Source organism: Sycon ciliatum, chromosome 8 (assembly GCF_964019385.1).
Source record: "Sycon ciliatum chromosome 8, ocSycCili1.1, whole genome shotgun sequence".
In the NCBI taxonomy this organism is placed as follows: Eukaryota; Metazoa; Porifera; class Calcarea; order Leucosolenida; family Sycettidae; genus Sycon; species Sycon ciliatum.
The window spans coordinates 30,151,585-30,175,115 of NC_088650.1; the positions used below are offsets into that span (position 1 = coordinate 30,151,585).

The following is a 23,531-nucleotide window of genomic DNA, read 5'->3' on the forward strand; positions in this document are numbered from 1 at the left end:
TTTATCCCGTGAGATGAAGAAATGGTAGTCATTCCGCACTTGGTACGTGGTCGTAGGTGGCTAGACCAGTTTTCTCACCAATCCAGGGTTTAACCGTTAGCACTATGTCCATCAGTCTATGCCCACACCTTCTATATCACAACCCACAACAATGCTTCCAAGTAGACTCGGTCGACGCAGAAAACTTTTAGTCTTTCAACCAGCGACACTGCACTAGATTGCAGTGCCGTGCTGTCATGCAAAAACGTCGTGTTGTCTTGTGTGCAGTGTCCAGCCAAGCAAGCTGATCGTTGCCCTGCGCCGATGTGTCCAGTTCTGCGGTCTTCAACATCATCACAGTCTTGTATGCCTGAGAAGTACCACTGCATGAAATCGTACATAAGTCATTGAATGCGTCTTGTACGTACATGTGTCAATGACGATTATGTAGCTTGTTTGCATCACAGCAAAGGCAGTGCAGTGGGAAAAAGGAAATAGGGATACTGTGTTTTGTCAATCAGGACTCGCGAGCTACCTGTGAGTCTAGAGTTTCTTTATGATCAGTTTCGTTGTGAGTTAGTCACCAGGTCACTGTGTCTCGAGTATGGCAACGCCGGAGGAAGTGGAATGGCCAATAGGACTAAGGTAAGCGGCGAGGGGCGATGACTGCTTCCTTTTAGCCAGATATCTCCACAAGCCATCCACATAGTCAGTAAACTCCTCCAATGTCATCTTCGTTGTTGCATGGCTCGCATCTCTCCCAAGCACATCTCCCCATCGTGTCTATCCCGTTCCGTTCTATCTAGTTCTCTTCTCAGTCTTCTTATTCTTACCATCGTGTTTACCGTTCATCCTCCACCCTAGTCGCCAGCATAGAACTACTTTCAACAAGTACTTTTTTTCTTACCATAACCCAGTACTCGTCTCTAGTATTTCCCGTACACGTCATGACGACATGTTGTTTTTTGACAGTGGACTCTGAGTGGAGACACCGTGTTCGGAAACAGTGACCTTTCTACAACCATCCACGGTTGGTAGAGCCCCGGTGGGTTGCGACCATCTGTCCCGTACGTTAGACCCGGTCCTGACCCTCTCTATAAGTAAAAGGTCACTGTTTTCCGAACACGGTGTCCTCCATCTTGTCACAATCATGCTGTCAAACCAACAACATGTGTGAACAACACAAGGTTTATCTAATACCTCGTCATGACGACTAGTGGTCATGACGACTAGTGGACGTTGTATCCTCTTTACTCTAAGTCCTACATGCCCATGACTGTACAGGCAGACCTCGCTTATCCGATCCTCGTTTATCCGGATCCCTCGCCATCCGGTAGAAAATCGTTGGTTGCCGATTTACAGCACATGCCATGCACATTATACAGTATGTGTGTTCGATTAACCGGTTCCCTCGCCTATCCGGTTATTTTTCTGGAAAACGGATGTGTGCGGTTATGCGAGGTCTGACTGTATGTGAGCGCAGATCACACCTTGAGGTCGAAGAAGAATCTGCTTGTGCGCGAAGTTAGACCATAATCAGAACGATTCCCATTTAAAATATTTTAACATTGTGGCAAACACCGGTGCACCCGGAACGGTACGGGGAGTGGTCTGCACATCATGGCCAAGCCTTCCCTACTGTAGGTAACCATGTCATAGCTAAGACAAGGACTTAGATGCATGGAGATAATACTCCTTTTAGCGGGCACTTTTCATATCGCATGCCCATGCACACGTGATAGACTGCATAAAGCTGATACACGTGTGTACTTATAGACCGTGTGTTGGCGTGTTTCTGACACAGTGGCAAGTTGTGGAAGCGGGAGAAGAAGGTCGTGAGGAACTTCCTCGCCAGACACAAGTACGAGTACGACCTCAAGCCGTACATTGCTCCGAAAGTGCGGTGCTCGGCGGATGGTCTGTATGATATACCAAGTGAGGTAAGCCTGGAGAGAGACTGCAGTGAAGCCAATAGTGAATTCTCATGCACTCCTTTATTCTCCAGGGAGTTGTGCAATATCGTTACTTTACGACTCCCTGGTTTAGACCCTTAAGGTAATGAAGTTGTGGCTTATGTAGATCTCTGTCTGCTTGGTAGTTTGAGTGAACACCAGTATTAGTATACCTGAGACGAAATGCATGGTGGGTGGGTTCTGGCTGTAGGGACTCAGGAGGTGTTTGAGAGCTCTTGTTTCAACCCCACAGCTCTCTAATTCTCGCCTTGGACACTGGACACTGGCAAAGGTGGTGCACTGCATGTGCATTATCATAGTGCAATAGTTACATATGCACAATTCTATAACAGGAGCAACGCGAAGATGTGAACTTTGTCTCACCTACATGTACGTGTATACTCGTCTGCAAAGAAGTTCCCTTTTGCCAGTGGAGAAGGCTCCACACAATAATGTGGAACGCTTTTGCACACGTTAAAACGGTACAAGTGAAGTTTTAGTGTTTGTCGAACTCTAAAATCCTCGTTTGTGTCCTTCGTGTGTATACTCATCTGTACATGTACAGCTGCAAAGTGTAGTCAAAGGACTGTAGCGACCTCACGCACCGTCTATTACGTCACTATCACATAAGCATGCGCAAGAAAAGAAAATCATTCTCTTTGGTCTCAACTTCTTTGTTGTCCGGTTGGCCAAAGTAGCCGTCGTGTTTAGGGCCCGACGTAAACTCCTAAAGGACCACATGATATAGTCATAGGTGACCACCCAGTATGCCACCAAGTCTGCACGCTGAACCACAGTTTATTTACATCGTATATTATAGCACCCCTTTGTAGCATACTTTTTCTTTACATCGGGCATAAAGTACATTTTGGAACGCCCTGCATATTTCAGTCGTTTGACCTTATTGGCCCAAAGTACTGGTTTTATGCCCTTTGGAGGTACATGTACATGTACGTTGTGCTGAAGTTTCATTGTATCAATACTGTGCGGTACTTTACAGGTACCTCAACTCACACTTTCCTAATGCGTTCTCTTCGCTGCGCACGTCACGTCAAAATAAATAAATAATTGAATTTTATAGGGGAAGTATACCCTAAAATCAAATTTTCACCAGTTGTAGTCTTCGGGGTGCCGAGTCGAATGGTTTTGGTCCGAGAAAGCTGAGACGCTCCCTTCCTACTTGAATCCCAATCGAACTCGCGCACTTCCACCGAAACTGGGTGACTGCGCCCTACTAGATGGGGATTTGTATGCAAAATGTCACTAAAAGGGCCATTTCGTTCTTATAAAAGCACGGATGACCGCGATTGGCCCATATGTTGTTCTTTTGGACGCTGAGTCGACTGGTTTTGGTCCGAAAAGGCTGCGATGCAGCGTTCCTCCTTTATTCCCAATCGAACATGGTTGAACAAGCGGTCACGTGCTCCTGCGTACACCAGTCAGCTGGTCACCGTGCCTGCAGGGTACAACTTACTAGCCTGTTTGACCTTTTTTGGCTGCAGTCCTGTCACTCGAGTTGAACTCGAGTTGAACCTTGGTGTGAAAGTTGTAGCCTGCTGGCGCGGTGACCAGGTGATTTGGGCACCCAGGAGCACGTGACCGCTTGTTCAACCATGTTCGATTGGGAATAGAGGAGGAACGCTGCATCGCAGCCTTTTCGGACCAAAACCAGTCGACTCAGCGTCCAAAAGACTACAACATATGGGCCAATCGCGGTCATCCGTGCTTTTATAAGAACGACATAGCACTTTTAGTGACATTTTGCATACAAATCCCCATCTAGTAGGGCGCAGTCACCCAGTTTCGGTGGAAGTGCGCGGGTTCGATTGGGAAAAAAGAAGGAAGGGAGCGTCGCAGCTTCCTCGGACCAAGACCATTCGACTCAGCACCCAGAAGACTACAACTGGTGAAAATTTGATTTTAGGGTATACTTCCCCATTAAGATGGCAATGAACCGAATCAGCTGAAGCGACATGTTACGAAGGCTTCAGATAATTATGTTCATTGCCATGTTAAAGGGGAAGTATACCCTAAAATCAAATTTTCACCAGTTGTAGTCTTCTGGGTGCTGAGTCGAATGGTCTTGGTCCGAGGAAGCTGCGACGCTCCCTTCCTACTTGAATCCCAATCGAACTCGCGCACTTCCACCAAAACTGGGTGACTGCGCCCTACTAGATGGGGATTTGTATGCAAAATGTCACTAAAAGCGCCATTTCGTTCTTATAAAAGCACGGATCACCGCGATTGGCCCATATGTTGTAGTCTTTTGGACGCTGAGTCGACTGGTTTTGGTCCGAAAAGGCTGCGATGCAGCGTTCCTCCTTTATTCCCAATCGAACATGGTTGAACAAGCGGTCACGTGCTCCTGCGTACACCAGTCACCTGGTCACCGTGCCTGCAGGGTACAACTTACTAGCCTGTTTGACCTTTTTTGGGTACAGTCCTGTCACTCGAGTTGAACCCGAGTTGAACCTTGGTGTGAAAGTTGTCGCCTGCTGGCGCGGTGACCAGGTGATTTGGGCACCCAGGAGCACGTGACCGCTTGTTCAACCATGTTCGATTGGGAATAAAGGAGGAACGCTGCATCGGAGCCTTTTCGGACCAAAACCAGTCGACTCAGCGTCCAAAAGACTACAACATATGGGCCAATCGCGGTCATCCGTGCTTTTATAAGAACGAAATGGCGCTTTTAGTGACATTTTGCATACAAATCCCCATCTCGTAGGGCGCAGTCACCCAGTTTCGGTGGAAGTGCGCGAGTTCGATTGGGATTCAAGTAGGAAGGGAGCGTCGCAGCTTCCTCGGACCAAGACCATTCGACTCAGCACCCAGAAGACTACAACTGGTGAAAATTTGATTTTAGGGTATACTTCCCCTTTAAAATTGTTGTCACCTCGCCGCCTGTTCAAATAGTTGAATTCATCAAATTTTCGGGCATGGCCCGTCATCCTCCGGGTGAAAACAATCATTTGTACTGTACTGCTCAATGCAATCCTAACAAGAAAGTGATTGCCACCCCGGTCGCTAGCTGTGGAGCCCCACCAGACGAATGCGTACTACTGGCGCAGAGTGAAAACTTGATTCACGTGATCGGATTTCATTGAGGAGCACTGTACTTTCCAGGGTATATTGAATGATATGATCTGCAGGGAGAAACCCCGGTTATCGAAACCACCTGCATACAAAGACGTTGATGACTGGTATTTCGGTCCCGCGTTTGTGAAGCGAGACCAGGACTTACCAGTGTAATTTAGGGTGGCGGATTGTTTGTGTTCAAATTCTCGTTGTCAGGACGACCTGGACGACTTTGTGTATTTCCATGGAGACGAGCTACACAAGAGTTTTAACAAGGTGATTATTGTCTTCTTCTACGATAAGACACGCGACTACACCGAAGACATCATGCCGCTATACCGAGTAAGACCCCCCCTCCCCCTTTCTTAAATTTAACACACATTTACGATGCTTTCAGTAAACTTCGCTAAGAACGACTGCGGGTTAAACGACAATATTTGCGAATAACGACAGAAATTCCATGCCCAGAGCAAAGTCCCATCTTACTGTAATACATGTAATGAGACTTCGGGTATAACGACACTTCGCGAATAACGACTCTTTTCTGATACCCCGCCGAGTGTCGTTATACGCAAAGTTGACTGTACTTGAAACACTAACAAAGAGACCCCTGGTCGGTCGAGCTGATCTCAGTACATCAGCACGTCGTCCCTGCATCTCCTTTGTCTTGCTTTATGTTGTTATCAACATTTTCCGCAGTGGGCTGCGTTCATAGTAAACAATAATAATAATAATAATAATATAATACATGTACATGTACACTAGGATCTAAAGCAGAACCGTACTTGTAAAAGCTTTAAAGCACAATAATTCCACTACTGCCTAGCAATATTGTGGCTTGGTGATTTTTGTTTTTGTTTTGTTGGTGTGTTTATGTTTCTTTAGCGTTGGAAGGCACCAGCTGATGTCATCAAGGCGACCATAGATTTCAAGAAGATGTCAGATCAAGTAAAGGATTCTTACAAGATCGGCTCGGCTCAATTTGTCTTCTTTCTCAATTGCCGCGAGGTAGGTTGGTTGGGAGAAAGGAATCGACTACAACATTCAAACGAACCTATTCGTTCCAATGTCAAAGTTTTAAAAGGATGTGAGAGAACAGGCGCGTGGTTTCATAATTATCCACGTAATCATTAAAAAAAGAGAGGACCATATTAAACGAGTTTAATCTGCCCATGTAATCATTGTCTGTATATAATCTATAATATTATGCATGTGCATCCTTTCTTGCCGAATAGATGACTCGCTACAACGGCGTGAGCATAGGATTTCTCCTAGCCGTTCACCGCCGGATGTACCGAGAGTTCAGCACCTACATGACTGAGCACATGGAGTACATGAATCACGTGAAAGCTGAGAGAAAGCTACTGTGGAGGCTGGACACATTGGCCAGAGTACGGGCGGTGATACAACAGCCACGCAAGCACGAACAGCACTTGGAGGACTTGCACCAGAAACGCTACGGCACCTCGCGAGGCATTCGCATGCGCTACAAGTTCATGGACGCCGACCTTTGCGCGATGAATGAACGATACCGTCGGCAGCTGAACGATCTCCGCGGCGACACCACCGATGAGCAAGCTGAAAAGAAGAAGAAGGATTGGACGGATTTCAACCATGAGCTCTTGAAGCTAAGCCGACCAACTGCAACGGAGCCTAGCTTTGGTTTCTATCAGCCGGAGATACCGGGGGACGCATTCCGTCGTGAACGACGCCGCCCAATGGGTTATAAATTCAGTGAAAGCCACGCTGAAGGTGAGGGTTGTCATGCCGACCGCAGTGATCGTTCAAAACGTCACGTGGATCTCAATCCGTATAGCGAGGATGAAGACGACGACTACTGGGATGAAAGCGAACAGATGCAGGAGAAGAGGCGAAAGATTGCCGAGTTTCGGAAAAAGGCCAGCGAGGAAGCAGAGAAAGCAGAGAAGCCCCTGTACCGATCGGGGAATGTAGTGTTCTCCGACAAATCTCGTTCTAGATACGTATGGTCAAGAAGTGAGAGTGCTAACGTTAGAGACACTACACAGCATGGTGCTCGATCAGCAAAGTTTTCACGGCATGTTAGTCAGGATGTACATGTACCTCGGAGTTCGGATCCGCCTGGTCACCCGTGATGATAATATTATACTGAAAACATGTTAACAATGGTCTTTTCCATGGATGTTAGTCTGGAGTGTGGCAGCAAGGCTGCAATCCTCTTGTGTTGTTTCAGACCACGCAGATTCTCTGGCTCTGTCTCTTTCCGTGCGTGTCTCGCTTCTGATCCTGACAGTCTCGTGACGAGGGGCAGCGGACCCAGTGCAGACTTGTTACTGACAGGCCTGGCAATACCATGCCATGCGGGCTGTGTTCACTACACAAGAGTTCTCTCTCTCTCTCACACCATTGCTCCTAACAACACCACTCGGGAAGCTTTTGGTAAAGGTGTCACCTGAGGGATAGTCATATATTTGACCTTCTGAGTCTGGCAGTGATCATGCTTTGCTATTGGCATCTCCACTACAATCATGCACTCACGTAACCGTACTGAACTTGGCACTGTAATAGTGTTCCACTCAAGTCAGGACTGGCAAGATATCACACACATAGTACAGTGTACAATCATGTACTTTGTGTAGATAACAAGAACAAGCTATAAAGGTAGCTAAAACCACTTCGGCCATAGGAAACGTTTCACAGAAAAAAGTGCTGTTTTCTCTGTTGCATTTTGAAGTATTAAAAAGTACTTCAAAGTAGAATGACATATAGTTGTTCTCTCTAGCATGTGAAGACCTCAGAAGTGATATCCATTTGCCCCCCCCCCCCGGGTACTTCTACTGTGACATTTTGTTATACTCTATATATATTATTATGTACATGTAGGCAGTAGTGGTTGCGACCTCGGCGATGATTTGTAAGAAAAGGGTTTGCTCCCCACACCGGAGCTCGCGCTATTCCGCCGACTTTACTTGACACTTGACTGACTCACGACTGCCATCCAGAGCACACGAGAAGTCCATCGAACCTTCGACTCGGCAAACCTGCAAGAAAGCACCACTCCCTGCTCAATACACTAGTTGGTTTGGAGGTGACAGCGTTGCGAATGACCGAGGGTCCTCGACGTCTGTCTCACCGTCCAGGAGCGACACTGACTCACGCTGCTATCTGGTGCTCACGAGGTGTTTGTCGCGCTAAAAACGGAGCGTCTCTGTAAGTTTGTATCCCTGGTGATGGTCGTGCCTGGAGAGCACTATATAAGTGGTGCTCTTCAGGCACAATCTTCCTCAGCCTACTCAAGCTCAACTGATGAGGGGTGAATTCCCCGAAACACTGTGTATTGAGCAGGGAGTGGTGCTTTCTTGCAGGTTTGCCGAGTCGAAGGTTCGATGGACTTCTCGTGTGCTCTGGATGGCAGTCGTGAGTCAGTCAAGTGTCAAGTAAAGTCGGCGGAATAGCGCGAGCTCCGGTGTGGGGAGCAAACCCTTTTCTTACATGTAGGCACTTGAAGAAGTGGTCCAACGGGTACCCCGGTTATCGGGGAAATCGCTCCCTACATTGACCCCCACAGTAACCCAGTGCTCTACTACTTCCCACCTGGAAGGGAAAACTACACATTTCAACAGGGAAAGTGCGGGCAGCTCGGACAAGAAGCACGTCAGTGCAGTCATGCACGCATGGTACTCAGGGTACACATATGGCTTCCTGAATGAAGTGAACGCCACCCCCAAACCCTGTGTGTGTCAGACAAAACTATAAACTAGGCCTAAGCACAACGCTTCCTCTCTTCTTGAGTGTGTCTACATCAGGGAGTCGTAAAAATGCCGGCATTTTACGACTCCCTGGTCTCGTCCGATCATGTTCGTAACTCCTCACTTTGGGAAGAGTACACGCACGCAAGCACACGTACACACACACACACGCACATGGACTCTTTCCCTGTCAACTAACGTTACTTGGCATTCTGCACTCTACAGAAAACAGGATCGGACATAAATTTAAATCATTTAATTTTGGAGCAGACCACCTAAAGCATGGGTCTGGCATGTGCAAAATCCGGGACGGGTGTGCAAATCCAGGACGGGTAACACTAAAACAGAATGATATGAAAGCCAGTTGCTAGCCTCGATGATTACTGATAATTGCATAGGGCGGAATAATCTAAATTCGGACGGCAGTCGTGTTGTCCAGGTTGTGGTAAACCAGCGAAAGAGAACATGATGAAAAAATGGCAGGTAAACGAAATGCGAAAAGATCTAGTGAAAAGGAAAGGGTAAAAAATGGGAATGAAATCAGAAGCCACTGTGTCTTGCCATGCACATTCTCGGTGTGTGTTCTCGGTGTGTGTTGACCCGGGAATACCGGGTGCTTGTAATAAGGTGGGGATTGCCGTTAGTACAACGTCATACTGGCCAATCATACAAGATGCAGAGTGAACGTGGTGGCATGCATGACGGGAATATGAACCTGATCCGTTCGGATTACTCTCTGTGTTTACTCTGTGTTCACACACAATGGACTAGCTTGTGCGTATGCGCTCAGTGCAGTGCACATCACAATTACTGTCTCGACTGCAGCTGCACGTCATGTATTCCGCTGGGTTTCCTTGCGCTGGCATTTTTACACAGAGAACAACGACGACGACGATGATGATGACCATGCCAAACACAGTACGCAAGTCACACACACACACACACACAAACACACACACACACACACACACACACACACACACACACACACACACACACACGGGGACATTATCTCGCACGCAGAGCCTAGTACGATCTCAATAAAAGAAGCAGAGGGAGCAAGAAGAGGAGGACACATGCGCATACAGAAACTCTCTCTCGCAATCATGCGCGCGCACGGGAAATATGTATTGACCAGCATGTCATGCCGCGGGCACAGTATACAGACCACAGGTACGGATGTGTGCAATCAGCTGTGACTATGGCAGACCGCATAGACATGTATGACGCATCTTTATGTAGCTTCTCCGCCATCCAACAGTTTCTGAGACAGATTGAAAAGACAAGAATAAAAACACACAACATCATAAGTAAAGAGCCACACATTGCACATCTAAAGCAAATGATAAGAACAAGCTAGACTGCCACAACCATCAAGTTCTGTTATGAAGCTAATCAATATCATTCCCAGAGCATAACATCCCTGAACAGTGGCGTGGAAGGGGGGGGGGGGGCACCACACTGGGCATATAGCATGACGTGATAATTGACTGGGTGACACTTTGGCCGCTGCCCAGCAAACAGCAGCAGGAGGTACACCAGGTTGATGCTTGGGAATGTTTCATCGGCGCGTATGCCCAGTTACAGTACTCCTACGGAGTGAAGTAACGCAATGGTTCGCATGTCGAGAAGGATATGCGAAAATCTACCCTACACCGTACCTGGTCCTCGCTGTCAACCTCAACCTCTTCAGTTGGCTTCTCCTCCGTCTGCACACGTAAGCACACACGCACACACACACAAACGCACACACGCGTGCACACACACACACATACACACACAGCAGAAACGCTTGTCCGCTTAGCAAACATACCGTTTTGCATTCCAATGAAGTACAAATCATACCCTACTTCACTAAATTAGATATCACTTCAATTGTTGGTTGTAGATCCCTCAACGCAGAGCCAGGAAGAGCAGCACAACTACAAGGCGACGAAATCAAAGCAAAACCAAGATCCTGCAATATAGTAGACAAGCGGGCTAAACGCCAGTTCTTACCTTTTCCTCGGCGGGTGCAGCTTCCTCAGCCTTGGCTGCCTCCTCCTTTGGGGCCTCCTCCTCAGTGGCGGCGGCTGCAGCAGGAGCAGCAGCAGCCTCCTCAGTCTCGGCAGGCTTGGCAGATTCATCTCCCTCAACAAGAGGTGTCTTTTCATCATCTGCATAAAGAATACATATTGCCCAAGACAAACCACCGCACAGCACAGAGGACCGTCACATTTCACAACATGCCACAACTCTGAATTCAACAGAAGCAGGTACTAGTAAGTAAGTTAAGGAGATGACCATACTCAGGAGTACATGGCAGCCCTGCGCAACGCCTCCCGTTGCAAGGAGTTATTGCTGGAATGGACGGGTCTGTAACATCATGTCAGCATACTAGGGGTCCACAGCCATTGGTCTCCTACCCACGCGTGCAAGAATATGCTTTCCAAAACCAGGCATTAGGCTGCAAGTGTAGCATTGCTATAGTACTGCCATGCCAAACAAAACCCCTCTCTGGTAAAAACAAAATGTCTGACCAAACTATGAAGTGTTTGCTAGTACATGCATAATCTAGACTTACCAGCTGGAGAAGCATCTTCCTTAGCCTCCGCAGTGGCTTCGCCATTTTCAGGAGTAGCCTCAGCGGCAGCAGCACCCTCTGCAGCAGCCTCCTTGGGCTCCTCGGCCTTGGCAGGCTCCGGTACTGGTGCAGGCTTGGGTGTGCTGCAGTCGGTGTTGTGGGCCGAGACAAACACCTCGGATCCGTCCTCGAACGTCAGCAGGAACTGACTCTGCAAGAACAGAGGCACGATGCACATGGGAGGAAACAAGATGATGTCAGCAGCAAAAGCAGACACCTCCAACCAGGACAAACGGGTCCAGCTTCACCAGTAGTGAGTGTGTAGGAGCGCACAGCAAGAAGACAAAATAGCACACAAGATCTTTCAAGAAGCAGTAACCATACACTGGAAATCTAATATTCACATGTATCCACGCCTTGTCGGTATGTTACAAGGAATACCACGTAAGGATGGTGATGGACATGGCAAAAACAACTCACGTGCTGCTGAGGAGCGGCCGCATTGGCATTGCGGTTACGGCGGCGGATGGCACCGCTGAAGGAGAGGCTACGCTTGCGCTGCAAACAGATACGTACACACACACATTCCCACGGACAAGCACACACACCTCGTCATGACTAGATCTAAAACATTATTGCACTACATATACTCATGTGGTGGTCCACTGCCAAAGTAAATCATCCCAGCGTATCATACTGACATAATAAATATGTCAGATCAGACATGTACACAACTGCCTACTCCCAGTATGATTATAACGTGACTCACCTTGGCCTTCTGGCCGGCAATCAGCACGGCATAGCCATCACACTTGCTAGCCTCCGTCTTCTCTCCTACAACCTCCTCGCCGACGAGCTCGTTGAACTTGGCAATGATGTCGGCCTTCTGGGCGCTCTTGGCAGGAATGCCCAAAACCGAGCAGAGAGATTCACCGGTGAAGCACGTGTCCAACACCTGTGGAAATACACCATAGAAGAGTGTGTGTGTGAACCACAGCAGAGACTTAGGGCACAAGTGAAGATTGCTAATAGGGGGAGAGAGAGAGAGAGAGAGAGAGAGAGAGAGACTCAGTTAAAGAGAGAATTACTGGATGCCATTTCCAACTCAAACAGAAGATAGAGCCACTTGATAGTCGAATACATGAACATGTTATTTGGACAGGCTTTGCAAGTTTCTCATCAGTTACCCCTAAGCATTTATCTCAACCTTCGTAGCAGTCCCGTATTGCACATTGTTGATACAAAGATGACTGCATTGGCTGCATTGGGTCAACAGCTTACCATGAGTGCTCCGGACAAGCCAGTGCCGAGGATCTTGGGTGAGAGGTCGACAAGCTCCACGGACCGCGCCCACACGACCACATCGCAGTTGCTCCACGTCAGCAGCGGCTTCTGCTCTCTCTGTGCACCGGGGTAGAGTCGGACAGTTACACGAACATGATGGGTGAGCAGGAGCATATAGTAATTAAACTGGAAATTTTACACTGTCCACCGAAACCCACCAGCATGGTGTTTTAAGTGTAACAATAGCTGTTCTCCGTGAGGAAATGTAAGATTGTAGTTACTGACCAGTCTAGCTAGCCGATGAGGTTCTAGCGATAAGTGTTAAGCAAACTAGGCTAGGACCAGGACACCACACACGCGCGTGCACACACACCACACACACGCATGCGCACACACGCAGAATTTCTACTCACAAGAGCCTCGGCGCAGCGCAGGTAGTGCCGTCTCTGCCTCTCCTTGGCAGCCTCCTGCTTCCTTCGCTCTTCCTCGTCCTTCTTCTTGGCCTCCTCTGCTGCACGTGCATCCTCTTCGGCCTTAACCTCTGCCTCGGTTTTCTCAGCCGGCGCGGCGGCTTCTTCTTGTGGCTAGACAAAATAAAAAAGCAGAAGACATTGGTTAAGTACATCTGCAACAGATGTCACAAGATCATCACGCTATGACCCTGTTGATCATGCTGCCATGCTAGTCGGTCCAGGCTAGAGATCACCCAAAGTGCACGCATACATTTTCATTTAGCTCTGTAGCGTCTCTCTGACATCACTACCTACATTATACGTAACGTGTAGCATCACACATGACCTTCCAGGGTTTTTTTCTTCTCTACAAAATCCACATATCTCCAGACACTGGGGTGAATAATGGAGTGTGGTGGTGTGGCAGGTACCACGCACGGCATGTTTGTGCACACGTACGCCATACTTTCACCTGACTATCATGTGCATAGTAGTACCTGCCTCACCTTTTTGTGCTTCCACACTGACTTACCTTGATGATGTAGCGTTTGACTTAGTCTTAAGTACTTGTTCCAATACACACTACAACAGCCGTTGATGTTAGGCATTTCTCGCATACATCTCTAATGTAGAAAGGTGATATTCGCTCACCTCTCCTAAAGTTTTGTTTGCATGCTAACACTCCTGCCAAACACCACACGCTGTGAGTGACTTCCGTGTTGTTGCCTGCAGTGTGATCTGCCACACACACTAAATTGGTGACCCCGAACGTACATCTAACTTCGCCACAGCACTCGAACGCTCGTAAGTATGTCTTCCTCTGATGGGTAACGCCGAAGGTTCCGGAGTACAAGTCAGTTCCAGCGACGCCCCCTGTCTACCCTGCCGACGTTCCCGCCGCAGCGGACAATCGTGCCGGTGCTGTCCACCTCAAGCTCCCCCCAACACTGGGCTGCAGATCCCCAGATTTGGTTCGCTCAGGTGGAGGCGTTCGCGACGCGCCACATCACGTCGCAGCGGACGATGTTTCAGGTGGTACCGCACAGCCTCGAGCCGCAGTATGCCGGAGAGGTCTGGGAGTTGCTCCTCTCCCCGCCAGCTGAGACACCCTACACGGTGCTGAAAGCGATGCTCGTCCAACGGACACAAAAAAAGCGAACAAGCCCGTTTGCGCGAGCTCTTGGGCACCATCGAACTGGGCAAACAGCCGCCCAGCAAGATGCTCCGACGCATGCAGCAGCTTCTAGGTGAGCGGCAACTGGACGCAACACTCCTCTGGGAGCTCTTTGTGCAGCGCTTGCCCGCTCCCGTCCGGCTCGTGCTCTCTTCAACGCCCGCATCGCTAGATCTCAGTGGGCTCGCCACGATCGCTGATAAGGTTGTGGAATCTACGGCCCCCACCGTGTCCGCAGTTGTTACTTTTAGTGCTAGTACAACTGCATGTGCCTCTGCCAGGCCAGCGTGCAGTGACGATCTTTCTGAGTTGAGGATTCAGGTGTCCCCAACTCGCGGCTACAGTGCAGGCTCTCACCGCTTCACCACATCACCCCGCACAGAGACGGTCACGCGAGCGCAGCAGGGATAGGGCCTCCTCACCTCGCCATCATGAGTCCAGCCAGTCACGCTCCCCATCCCATGACCGAGATGCAGAAGGGCGGTTACGGCTCCGCTGCCCGCCCCTGCCGTGTGCCATGCTCCTACAGCTCGGGAAACGCCCCAGCCAGTCAATAGGTACAACCTCTGTTACTGGCTGCTCTGCCACTGGTCGGCTGTTTCACGTCCAAGACAAGCGCTCCGGCCTGTCTTTCCTGGTGGACACAGGCGCCGCCGTCAGCCTCCTCCCGCCATCTGCTGCACGCTCCTTGTGTCTGTCCTCGTCCCCTGCTGTTTCTATCTCTGCTCATGTTCTCCAAGCTGCCGGCAACAGCGTCATCACTACACATGGTCAACGGTCATTGGAGCTCAACCTCGGCCTGCGTCGCACATTCCGCTGGGTTTTCGTGGTCGCTGATGTCCACTGCCCCATCCTGGGTGCCGAGTTACTGGCCCGCGTCGGTCTCTCGATATGCTCAGCTCCTGTAGCGGCCTGACTCCTAACTATTACGTGACTTCATACATAAGCATGCGGAAGGAAAATACATCTTTCTCTTTGGCCTCAACTTCTTTGTTGTCCGGTTGGCCATTGTAACCGTCGTCTAGGCTAGGGAAGGGCCCGGTGTTTAACCCTAACAGAATAGCATGTACCGTGTATGGTACTGTGTTCTGTGATAATGTAACAGCACCAAAAAAAAGAACAAGGCTTGAATTTTAAAGAAGAAAAAAGCACACCACTACCCATAGGCGCCCAGTGCTACTATTTTTTAGCATGTTTCGAGGCCCAAGTCACCATGGCAACTAGTCTAGCAGTTAGTATAGTTGTAGTGAGGGAAATCTGGACCAATGTGTTTACTTTCAGAGCCACAAACGGATTTTTCTAATGCCATGTTGTATGTGTACGTGTCCTAGAGAATAACTCGTGATGTCAAAAGTCGCGTGGCGTTCGCCAGTGTTCAACACTCCGGACTTCCATTCAGGATGGTACAGTGCTTCTAATGTGCGCACGCTCAAGCTTACCTTGTCTTCGCCACCCTCAGCTGCTGCGCCTGCTTCTGCCTTGTCTCCCTCGGTCTTCTCACCTGTAGAAGGCAGCAAAATAGCAATGCTCATTTCCCTTCACTGCACTGGTGCTATCGATGGGAAGCATGGCAGTAACTTATGCAGTTAGGTAGTGCGGTATTGAATTACAATAACGTCCACACTCCATGGTACCAACGGTTATGTCAGACGCCCAGTATGAATGGATCGTTACGGTTACCGGCAAAAGTGGACAGCATAGCGACAGTGGATGGCTTTCTTCCAGAGTTTGACTGAGGTTGTGTGTTACCTCCAGGTCAGCTACAGTGGCACTGCAGAATTACCTTCATCAGCTGGCTTGTCCTCACTGGCGGCTGCGGCCTCCGCTGGTGCAGCCTCGGCACTTTCTGCAGCTGCAGCCTCTGCTGGTGCTGCTTCTGCCTCTTCGGCTGCGGCTTCGGCTGCCGGCTCCTCGGGCTCTGGCTCTTGCTCTGGCTCGACGTACACCTTCATGTAGTCCTTGGTGTAATTATTTTGTCTGTAGACATGCACACCCACGCAAAAACACGCACAAGCACGCACACACACAGATACACACACAACAGACACACACAGACACACACACACACACACACACACGAAAAACATGAACACACATTCTGTCAGCACATCACAGGGAGCTGCATGGTTACATTGCGTACAAACTGAAACGAGGCAAAAATAGATTACGTCCAAGCAGGGTTTCAACACAGCACCCACCTAAGAAGTTGAGTCGCTCGCTTGATTGCTGACTGTACAAACGGTGTGAGGATCTTCATGGCGGTCAAGTCATCGGGGGTCAGGAAGGTGAGCACTCGGCCGTCTACGCTGTCGGCTACGAACGCTTCGATGACGTACTGCGGCATTCCGTTGTACTGGAGAAGTTCTGTGAGTGTCAAGAAACATCAGAACGTGCATCAAGTTAGGTTGATGGGATATCCAGACAAGATAAGGAATATGATGCACTTGTTATTGTGCAAGTCCCCCACTTGACACTATAGACACTGGCTGTCTCTTCCATGGCTATAATGACTATCCATGGCCATAATGACTATCCATGGCTATAATGACTATCCATGCATATGATGACTATCCATGCATATGATGACTATCCATGGCTATGATGACTATCCATGGCTATAATGCTGCATGTGTCAGCAAGAGTACATAACCCCCCAGAGTGTGCAACGCCTGATCCAGCTCTGTGTAGGGTCTTGGTCGAGCGGAATCGGATCTTTGCGTCATAATACCGTACACATCTGAGGGGAACCCGGGGAGTCGCGGGTACTCTTGGATCAAAAACAATGGTGCCCTGCCTCGAGACCGGCCTTGCGCTGGTGTGAAGTGTACGCATGACATCAGAAGATCCGATTCCGCTCGACCAAGACCCTACACAGAGCTGGATCAGGCGTTGCACACTCTGGGGGGTTATGTACTCTTGGTGTCAGTAGTTGCCCCACCGCTTAGGTTACTGGTTAGCAGCTAGCGCGCTGCACTGACCTGCTACGGCCTTGATGTCCCAGTCAAACAGCACACTGGGCATATCCTCGCCAGATGCGATGGCCTACACACACACACACACACACACACACACACACACACACACACACACACACACACACACACACACACCGAACACGCACGCACGCGTACACACACACACACAAACAAACACACATAAGGAAAAGGCAATCATCAGGGCTCCGGCGTAACAAACAGACCGAGCTGGCTAGATGTGTACGTAACAGTCAGATGACACGGTACCGGGGGGGGGGGGGGGGGGGTAACCATTGCCAAAATTCAGACTACCCCAAGCTAGCTGACGTGCTAAACCCCAATCTTTTTTCCACATGCTCGGCTTCAGTAGGACACTGGCAGAAATCATGCACAGCCGGAGAGACAAGAGCAGCTCACGTGATGCTAGTCTAGCTGTGCACAGTTATGCAGACTGTCAGACGGTAACAATACTATTCAGCTGCTTCAGACTAGCAAATGTTCCAATGTTAACGAAGCAAGGAGGACACAGCCAGACCGGCACACGTACATTCAAAGTTAGTCTAAGTTTCTTGCGGTGCATTTGGTTCTTGATTCCATGATCCTGGAAGAAGAAACACAACAGACACGAAATCAGTTAACGGTTTCGCCTTTGTAAGTTTAGGATCAATAACGTGTACATTTGCAGATGCGCGCACAGACACATTCACATACACCCCACACCACCCACACTCTCTCGCACTGTCACAATCGGGCACCAATTTCAAGTAGAAGAAGAGGAAGGTGTTATAGTTGCAGTTGTTTGGTGTCACACCTTGCGAAAGTGTGACAAGTGTTTCCTGATGTGTTCAATGCAGTGATGCAAAAGAATATTCGCATATTCGGAATATTCTAGAATACCGACACTAAAAAGAATATTCGAAGACAGGCAGATTATTCCAATATTCTATTACTCGAGGATTCATGCTGCATTGCTGTATTACGCAGCTCCGACCATCATCTCCTCTGTAGTGTTGACTGTTGAGGATGACAGGGAAGAAATGATGTTCTGAGAACTGTGAAGCTTGTTCTTTGGTCAAATTTGCTTTTTCACCAGTGGATATTTACAATCCACGTGAACATGAGATCCCCCCCCCGGCCTGCTCAGCACGTTTCCTGCCAGCCAGTGCAGGCACGTGACCGGAGTTTGGCAAATCGTCTATGGGACGAGGCTGTGCAGTTTTGTTAATCTGTTCCTCTGTTCTCCAGAGCAAGAACAGATTGTTTAGCCTCGTTCCATTGCTAACTTGTGCATCAAACTATCAATTTAGTCTTGTGCAGGACCACGTGTGACAGTAGTTTTGCAACCCAAGGTTACGGCATTACCTTTTCAAATTGAGCATTGGTAGTCGCTAGCATTTGTTCGCCGGTCAGTTGGCACGTCTCGGTGTATGATTCTAATTGAAGGTCGATGAGCCATTCTCGTACTTGCTCCACGGTCCAGTTCTGCGCGTGGAGAAATGTGAACACACACACACACACACACGCACATGTGGACATGCACGCATACAAATTATATACCGGTAAACAAATGCATGCCCACATCCAACAGACATACATGTGCAGAACATCACAAAAAAACGCGTAAATAGATTTCAGGATTAGCAATCTTGCACTTGAAGGTTCCATAGCAGAGCACAGAAGCAGCCAAACTAAAGACGACGCCAGCAATACTGCAGGGTGGCAACTAAAGACGACGCCAGCAATACTGCGGGGCGGCTGGGACTCACCTTGAATACGGCATCTCTCTTTGCTGGCTCGGCGCCCTCTGCTGCTGCTTCGCCTTCTGCTCCTTCTCTACACCGCACAAACACACACACACACACACACACACACACACACATACACACACACACACACACAAACACGGACACACACGGACACGCATTACTACATTTTCTACATTCCGAATCACATATACTTATGCATACGAGTATAGAATCCCAGCAGAAAAGGTTAGCCATAGTTTTGTAGTCTCTGTGGATAGATTCAGTAAGACAGCCAGTGGCCATATGTACATGTACGTTGTGGGCAGGGGAGCTGGTAGTGTAGAGCCACTAGACAGTTCCACAGTGTATACACATACAGCTTGGCAGGTATGCAGACACCGATACAGGTGCTCACTAACTCCACCAACTCCTGTGCACGGTTTGGCAGAATGCTTCACGGCCCAGAGTCCCAGTACGGATATTTCAAGTTTCCAACAGGACTTACTCCGGTGCTGGTGCCTCCTCCTTCTCAAAGCTCTTGGCCACCGTCCACTCTACTTGTTGACGCTCGGGAATCACAAACGGCGTGGCAACTGCATCGGCCTCTGGTTGTTCCGTGGGTGTCTCTTCATAGCCTTTGGGTTGACGGAAGCGACCGAACGCCTTGCCTAGCTTGTCCTTGATGCCGCCGCTTTTCCGCTTCTTGTCCGGTGATTGCTCCTCGCCTCCGGATGGTGCTGCCGCAGCTGCAGGCTGCTCCTAGGGACAAAACGAGGCGAATGCACATCACAGATTACTGTATTTTACGGGTAGAAACCGCAGAAACGAAAACGAGTAATTTCTCTTCAACTCCCCCCTAGAGAAACAAACACACACAAATGGTACATGCATAGTAGAGATTTTTTTCTTTTTTTCTGGACGTGCTCAGACATACAAACTATACATCGACATTTTTTTTCGAGAAACGAACATGCGCTCAACCCCCTCCCCCTAAATTACTAGTTTTTGTTTCTAAATAATTATAAACGGGGGAGCAACTTATACTCCAATGCGACTTATACTCCAGTGCGGCTTATACTCCGGAAAATCTGGTAGGCAGTAGAACTAAGTAACTCACGCCTTCAGGAGATGAATCCGCCGCTGGAGCCGTTTCATCCTCGGGGGTTGCAGCTGTGGCCTCGGCCGGTGCTGCCGCAGCGTCTCCTGGAATACGAGGGAAACATAACAGAAACTGGCTTGTACAAGGTGAATTCTCCTGGCCATAGGCCAGCTTGACCTCTGTTACCACTTGGCCAGCAATCCCAAAACTAACCTGATGCCAAGTCAACAAACTCTCCTTGAGTGGTGAACAGTGTGGGGTGAATAAGGAGATAACTTAATGCTAGTCTGCTTCAAGGCAAGGGTTAGTCAGGAGTCAGGACTGCCATCTAAAAGGGGCTTTTAGTGACTGATTTCACCCGACATTATAACGTTTTGTTACAGCGTGAAAGCATGTATCTTCATGGTGAATAAATGTACTCGTACCAAGCCGCTGACCAATGAACGGCCGTCACACTGACTTACCGTCAGTCGTGGATGCCTTCTTCTTGCGAGTGAAGAATCCTCCTCTCTTCTTGGCCTTGGATGACTCGACTTCCTTCTCCTACACGATGAACAAGGAAGCAGAAACGTTACAGAGTATCGGCCGAAGAGTTTTCATGTCACCGTGAACTTTTAGTACAGTGGCTCAGAATACCGGTGATACGAGTAATGACATTATTGATACTTCGAGTGATGCCATTGACCCTGCACTACATGTACCGTAAAGCACCGCCAGAGCGCCCCACCTTGATTTTACAGCCAAGGGAAGGAAATCCTAAGGCAGAGTGCTACTAAGTTTGTACGGTGTGAGAACCTTAGTGTACTTAGGTGACACTTGGCATGTTTATACGTGGAGCTCGCATCCCCTCAAAGGTAAACTGGGTACGGATTGCCTGCACAACGTGAAATGTTTGTGAAAGGTTCGTGTCGTATGACCTACAGACAGGAAACCACCTTCTCAAGACGACCACGAAAGGACGAGATAATGGGGCGCTCTGGCGGTACTTTACGGTGCTAGTATTGGTTTTGACTGTGTCTGATAAGCTAGCCACTGTTGCAAAATATGACCCAGACCTTTGTCTCCATGGTTGCTCTTGCTACTTACTACAGTACACATACAGTTATCAATACTAGTACTATGACAGAAATGGGGAAATCCCGCTTCTACTACATACATGTACATGTAGTGTTAGGCAGGGTAGTGGTACACATGTTCCGCTGTTCCATGCATGGTGTCTAAGATACATGATACGCGCACAGTCTCATAAGTAAACGTCGGTGAATGAAAGCAACCACAGCCAACAAACTATAATTTAATGTGAACACACACGCACTCGCGCACACGCACTCGCGTGCGCGCGCACACACACACACACACACACACAAGAGCATACGTGGACACTGCGGCATTGACGTACTGCTGGGTCACACTCATACACACCTCAACCATGCACGTCCACCCACACAACCAATACATACTGGGTATGCAACTTGATAATAATGTTTGAGCACTCACAAGCTCCTCAACTCTCTTCTTCAGGCCTGCATTCTCTGATCGCAACCTAACCAGTTCATCTGCTGGGTCCTCCTCTGTAAAGCACAAGATAAAACGAACATGGGACATTATATTTCAGATGTTCATGAACGACCAACTGTAGCTAACTGTTTCCATCCAAAGGAAGTAGTTATTTTACAAGACCTACAGGAGGCAATGTATTGAACAATTGAGTCCAACATCAGTTTGCTTTGGGTTCAAGCCAATGAATTACGATTTGTATATTGGAGGCACTGGGTACCTGTGAGAGTCAGCGGCGGATCCAGCGATCTCTACAGAGGGGTTCCAGTATAGTCAAAACTGAATAGCTGATACATGCACACGGACACGCGTATGGTTGCCAGTAGTACATAATAATCATTTACGAAATTTAGCCCCGGAACCCCTCCTGGATCTGCCCCTGAGAGTGAGGCACTAGGGGCCCAGCTACCTCTAGTACCTGACACAGTCAGCTTCTGTCAATGTCATCACTGTTCTATCACCTATTACGCACTCCAGTGACTTTCCACAGTGCAAGCCATGTACCTCTACCATGCTACTCATTGCTACATATTGTTACACAATGAGCCAGCCTGATGGCTGCTCAGTCTCTGACCAGGGAGATTAGTAAAGGCTGCAGGAGATTGTGCCACAATGAAACCCCATTGTTGGCCTGTGGGGGACTGCTGGGTGACTGCTCCAGGAGGCAGTACCTGCTCGCCCCCAAACAAAATGTCTCAATACTAACGCCTTGCCCACATGATCACTCAATTGGTGCTAGTACTAATACAAAGGGACCATCTGTACACTTTGCACACACACTGCCACATGTTCATACACTGACTTCCTAAAGTTATGATGCATGCAAATAATCAATATTCGATTTGTTGCACAATTCTACACACTGGACAATGTCATGTATTTCCCAATGAATTACATAATACTCAGCAGTATTCTGATTGGGAGCGTGTTCAGTCTGTCAGTCTGCGTACTAATCAGCAGCATTGCTATTGGTAGTATTGTGCTCCCATTCACAACTGACATTTCCACTGACACAGACACAGGTGTGCTGTCACGTTCTGCCACGGCCACACAACACCAACGCGCCAGTCGACTAGTCCTGAATCGCAGGCGGCGTATGATTGTAGATCTACTACTGACCGTACTACTGTACTGATGATGTAGCGCTGAATATCGGACGCGTACAGTCTGTGCAAAAGGCTGCTCCGTAACATAATAAAATATTCGGGATGTGTATGTGTGACACCCCCGGAACTCGCGGCCTCGATGTCGACGATGAGCCCAGTTTGGAGTGGATATCAAATCCCGCGCCTATCACTGAAATCGGGGGAACTGTCCGTCCAGCTTGTCAACATGACTCGTGCAATACGTCGACATTTTTGAAAGAAAAGCTATCGTCCGCAGCCGGAGTTCGCCATCAAAATGTTCATCGAGAATAAAGAGGAACGACATCGCAGTCAGTGCATGCATGCAGTGGATCCGCTATTTCGAAACACACGTATTCCTCATGACAGTGTGTAAGGTCTACTGACTCTGTTGCTCGTTCAGAAGTAGCCGACATCGCACCTAGGTCCTAAACCATCAGCTAGAGTACGGTGCGAATGGGTGTCACACCCGCACTCTACTGCAGGGTAGGGTAAGGCAAGCAAGTCGTTCCACAGAAAGTCTAAAACAAACCAATACTTGAATCTAGCTCGAATCTGGGAGCGCGATCACAAAGCCTGTCTACCTTCTCGCCACGAATCACAACTACTCCTAGCCACTGGAACGCCGCCCAAAGACCGAAAGAGTCGGTTTGCTAGTACATTTACATTATCTACGAAATAAAAGCATGATTCTTTAGATGTTTGTTTTCGTATTGAATGGAGTTTATGGAGTTGCGAGCCAGCAAAGACAAAGTGTACAGTAGCTAGCATGAGTCTTCCAAACGTTTGACAAGCGGGCGACAACTGACATGATTCTCGCGTGG

At 48.7% G+C, this 23,531-nt stretch overlaps 2 protein-coding genes across 4 annotated transcripts in view; one reads left to right on the top strand and one right to left on the bottom strand.

The window, feature by feature from the left end:
- The first annotated feature begins 120 nt into the window (after nt 1–120).
- LOC135823459 (uncharacterized) lies at nt 121–7,217 on the top strand. Of its 2 annotated transcripts, none has more exons than XM_065336308.1 (5): nt 121–624; nt 1,784–1,919; nt 5,223–5,282; nt 5,892–6,014; nt 6,242–7,217. In XM_065336308.1, the coding sequence occupies exons 1-5, from the start codon at nt 584–586 to the stop codon at nt 7,118–7,120; spliced, it is 1,239 nt and encodes a 412-aa protein (XP_065192380.1). In that variant the 5' UTR covers nt 121–583; the 3' UTR covers nt 7,121–7,217. The 2 variants fall into 2 exon arrangements, with proteins under 2 accessions (XP_065192380.1, XP_065192379.1); XM_065336307.1 differs by having other exon boundaries at nt 130–624; nt 5,223–5,348.
- Nucleotides 7,218–8,975: 1,758 nt separating this feature from the next.
- LOC135822674 (liprin-beta-1-like) overlaps nt 8,976–23,531 on the bottom strand; it is a 32,479-nt gene continuing 17,923 nt past the window's right edge. For both annotated transcript variants that reach the window (XM_065335486.1, XM_065335487.1), the window contains 19 exons: nt 21,524–21,597; nt 20,491–20,569; nt 20,045–20,130; nt 19,433–19,686; nt 18,949–19,015; nt 18,545–18,664; nt 17,730–17,783; nt 17,186–17,249; nt 16,406–16,571; nt 15,991–16,184; nt 15,647–15,708; nt 12,995–13,165; nt 12,579–12,698; nt 12,067–12,252; nt 11,778–11,855; nt 11,298–11,508; nt 10,733–10,890; nt 10,396–10,443; nt 8,976–9,998 (listed from right to left, as the gene is read on the bottom strand). In XM_065335486.1, coding sequence (XP_065191558.1) covers nt 9,969–9,998; nt 10,396–10,443; nt 10,733–10,890; nt 11,298–11,508; nt 11,778–11,855; nt 12,067–12,252; nt 12,579–12,698; nt 12,995–13,165; nt 15,647–15,708; nt 15,991–16,184; nt 16,406–16,571; nt 17,186–17,249; nt 17,730–17,783; nt 18,545–18,664; nt 18,949–19,015; nt 19,433–19,686; nt 20,045–20,130; nt 20,491–20,569; nt 21,524–21,597 — 2,222 coding nt within the window. In that variant the 3' untranslated portion in view covers nt 8,976–9,968. The remainder of the gene's footprint in view (nt 9,999–10,395; nt 10,444–10,732; nt 10,891–11,297; nt 11,509–11,777; nt 11,856–12,066; nt 12,253–12,578; nt 12,699–12,994; nt 13,166–15,646; nt 15,709–15,990; nt 16,185–16,405; nt 16,572–17,185; nt 17,250–17,729; nt 17,784–18,544; nt 18,665–18,948; nt 19,016–19,432; nt 19,687–20,044; nt 20,131–20,490; nt 20,570–21,523; nt 21,598–23,531) is intronic.

Bases quoted from the DNA above. Each gene is read 5' to 3' on its own strand.
- LOC135823459 (XM_065336307.1), top strand. From the start codon at position 584: ATGGCAACGCCGGAGGAAGTGGAATGGCCAATAGGACTAAG. The intron at 625-1,783 runs GTAAGCGGCGAG...TTTCTGACACAG, and splicing joins GAATGGCCAATAGGACTAAG to TGGCAAGTTGTGGAAGCGGG. The intron at 1,920-5,222 runs GTAAGCCTGGAG...TCTCGTTGTCAG, and splicing joins TGTATGATATACCAAGTGAG to GACGACCTGGACGACTTTGT.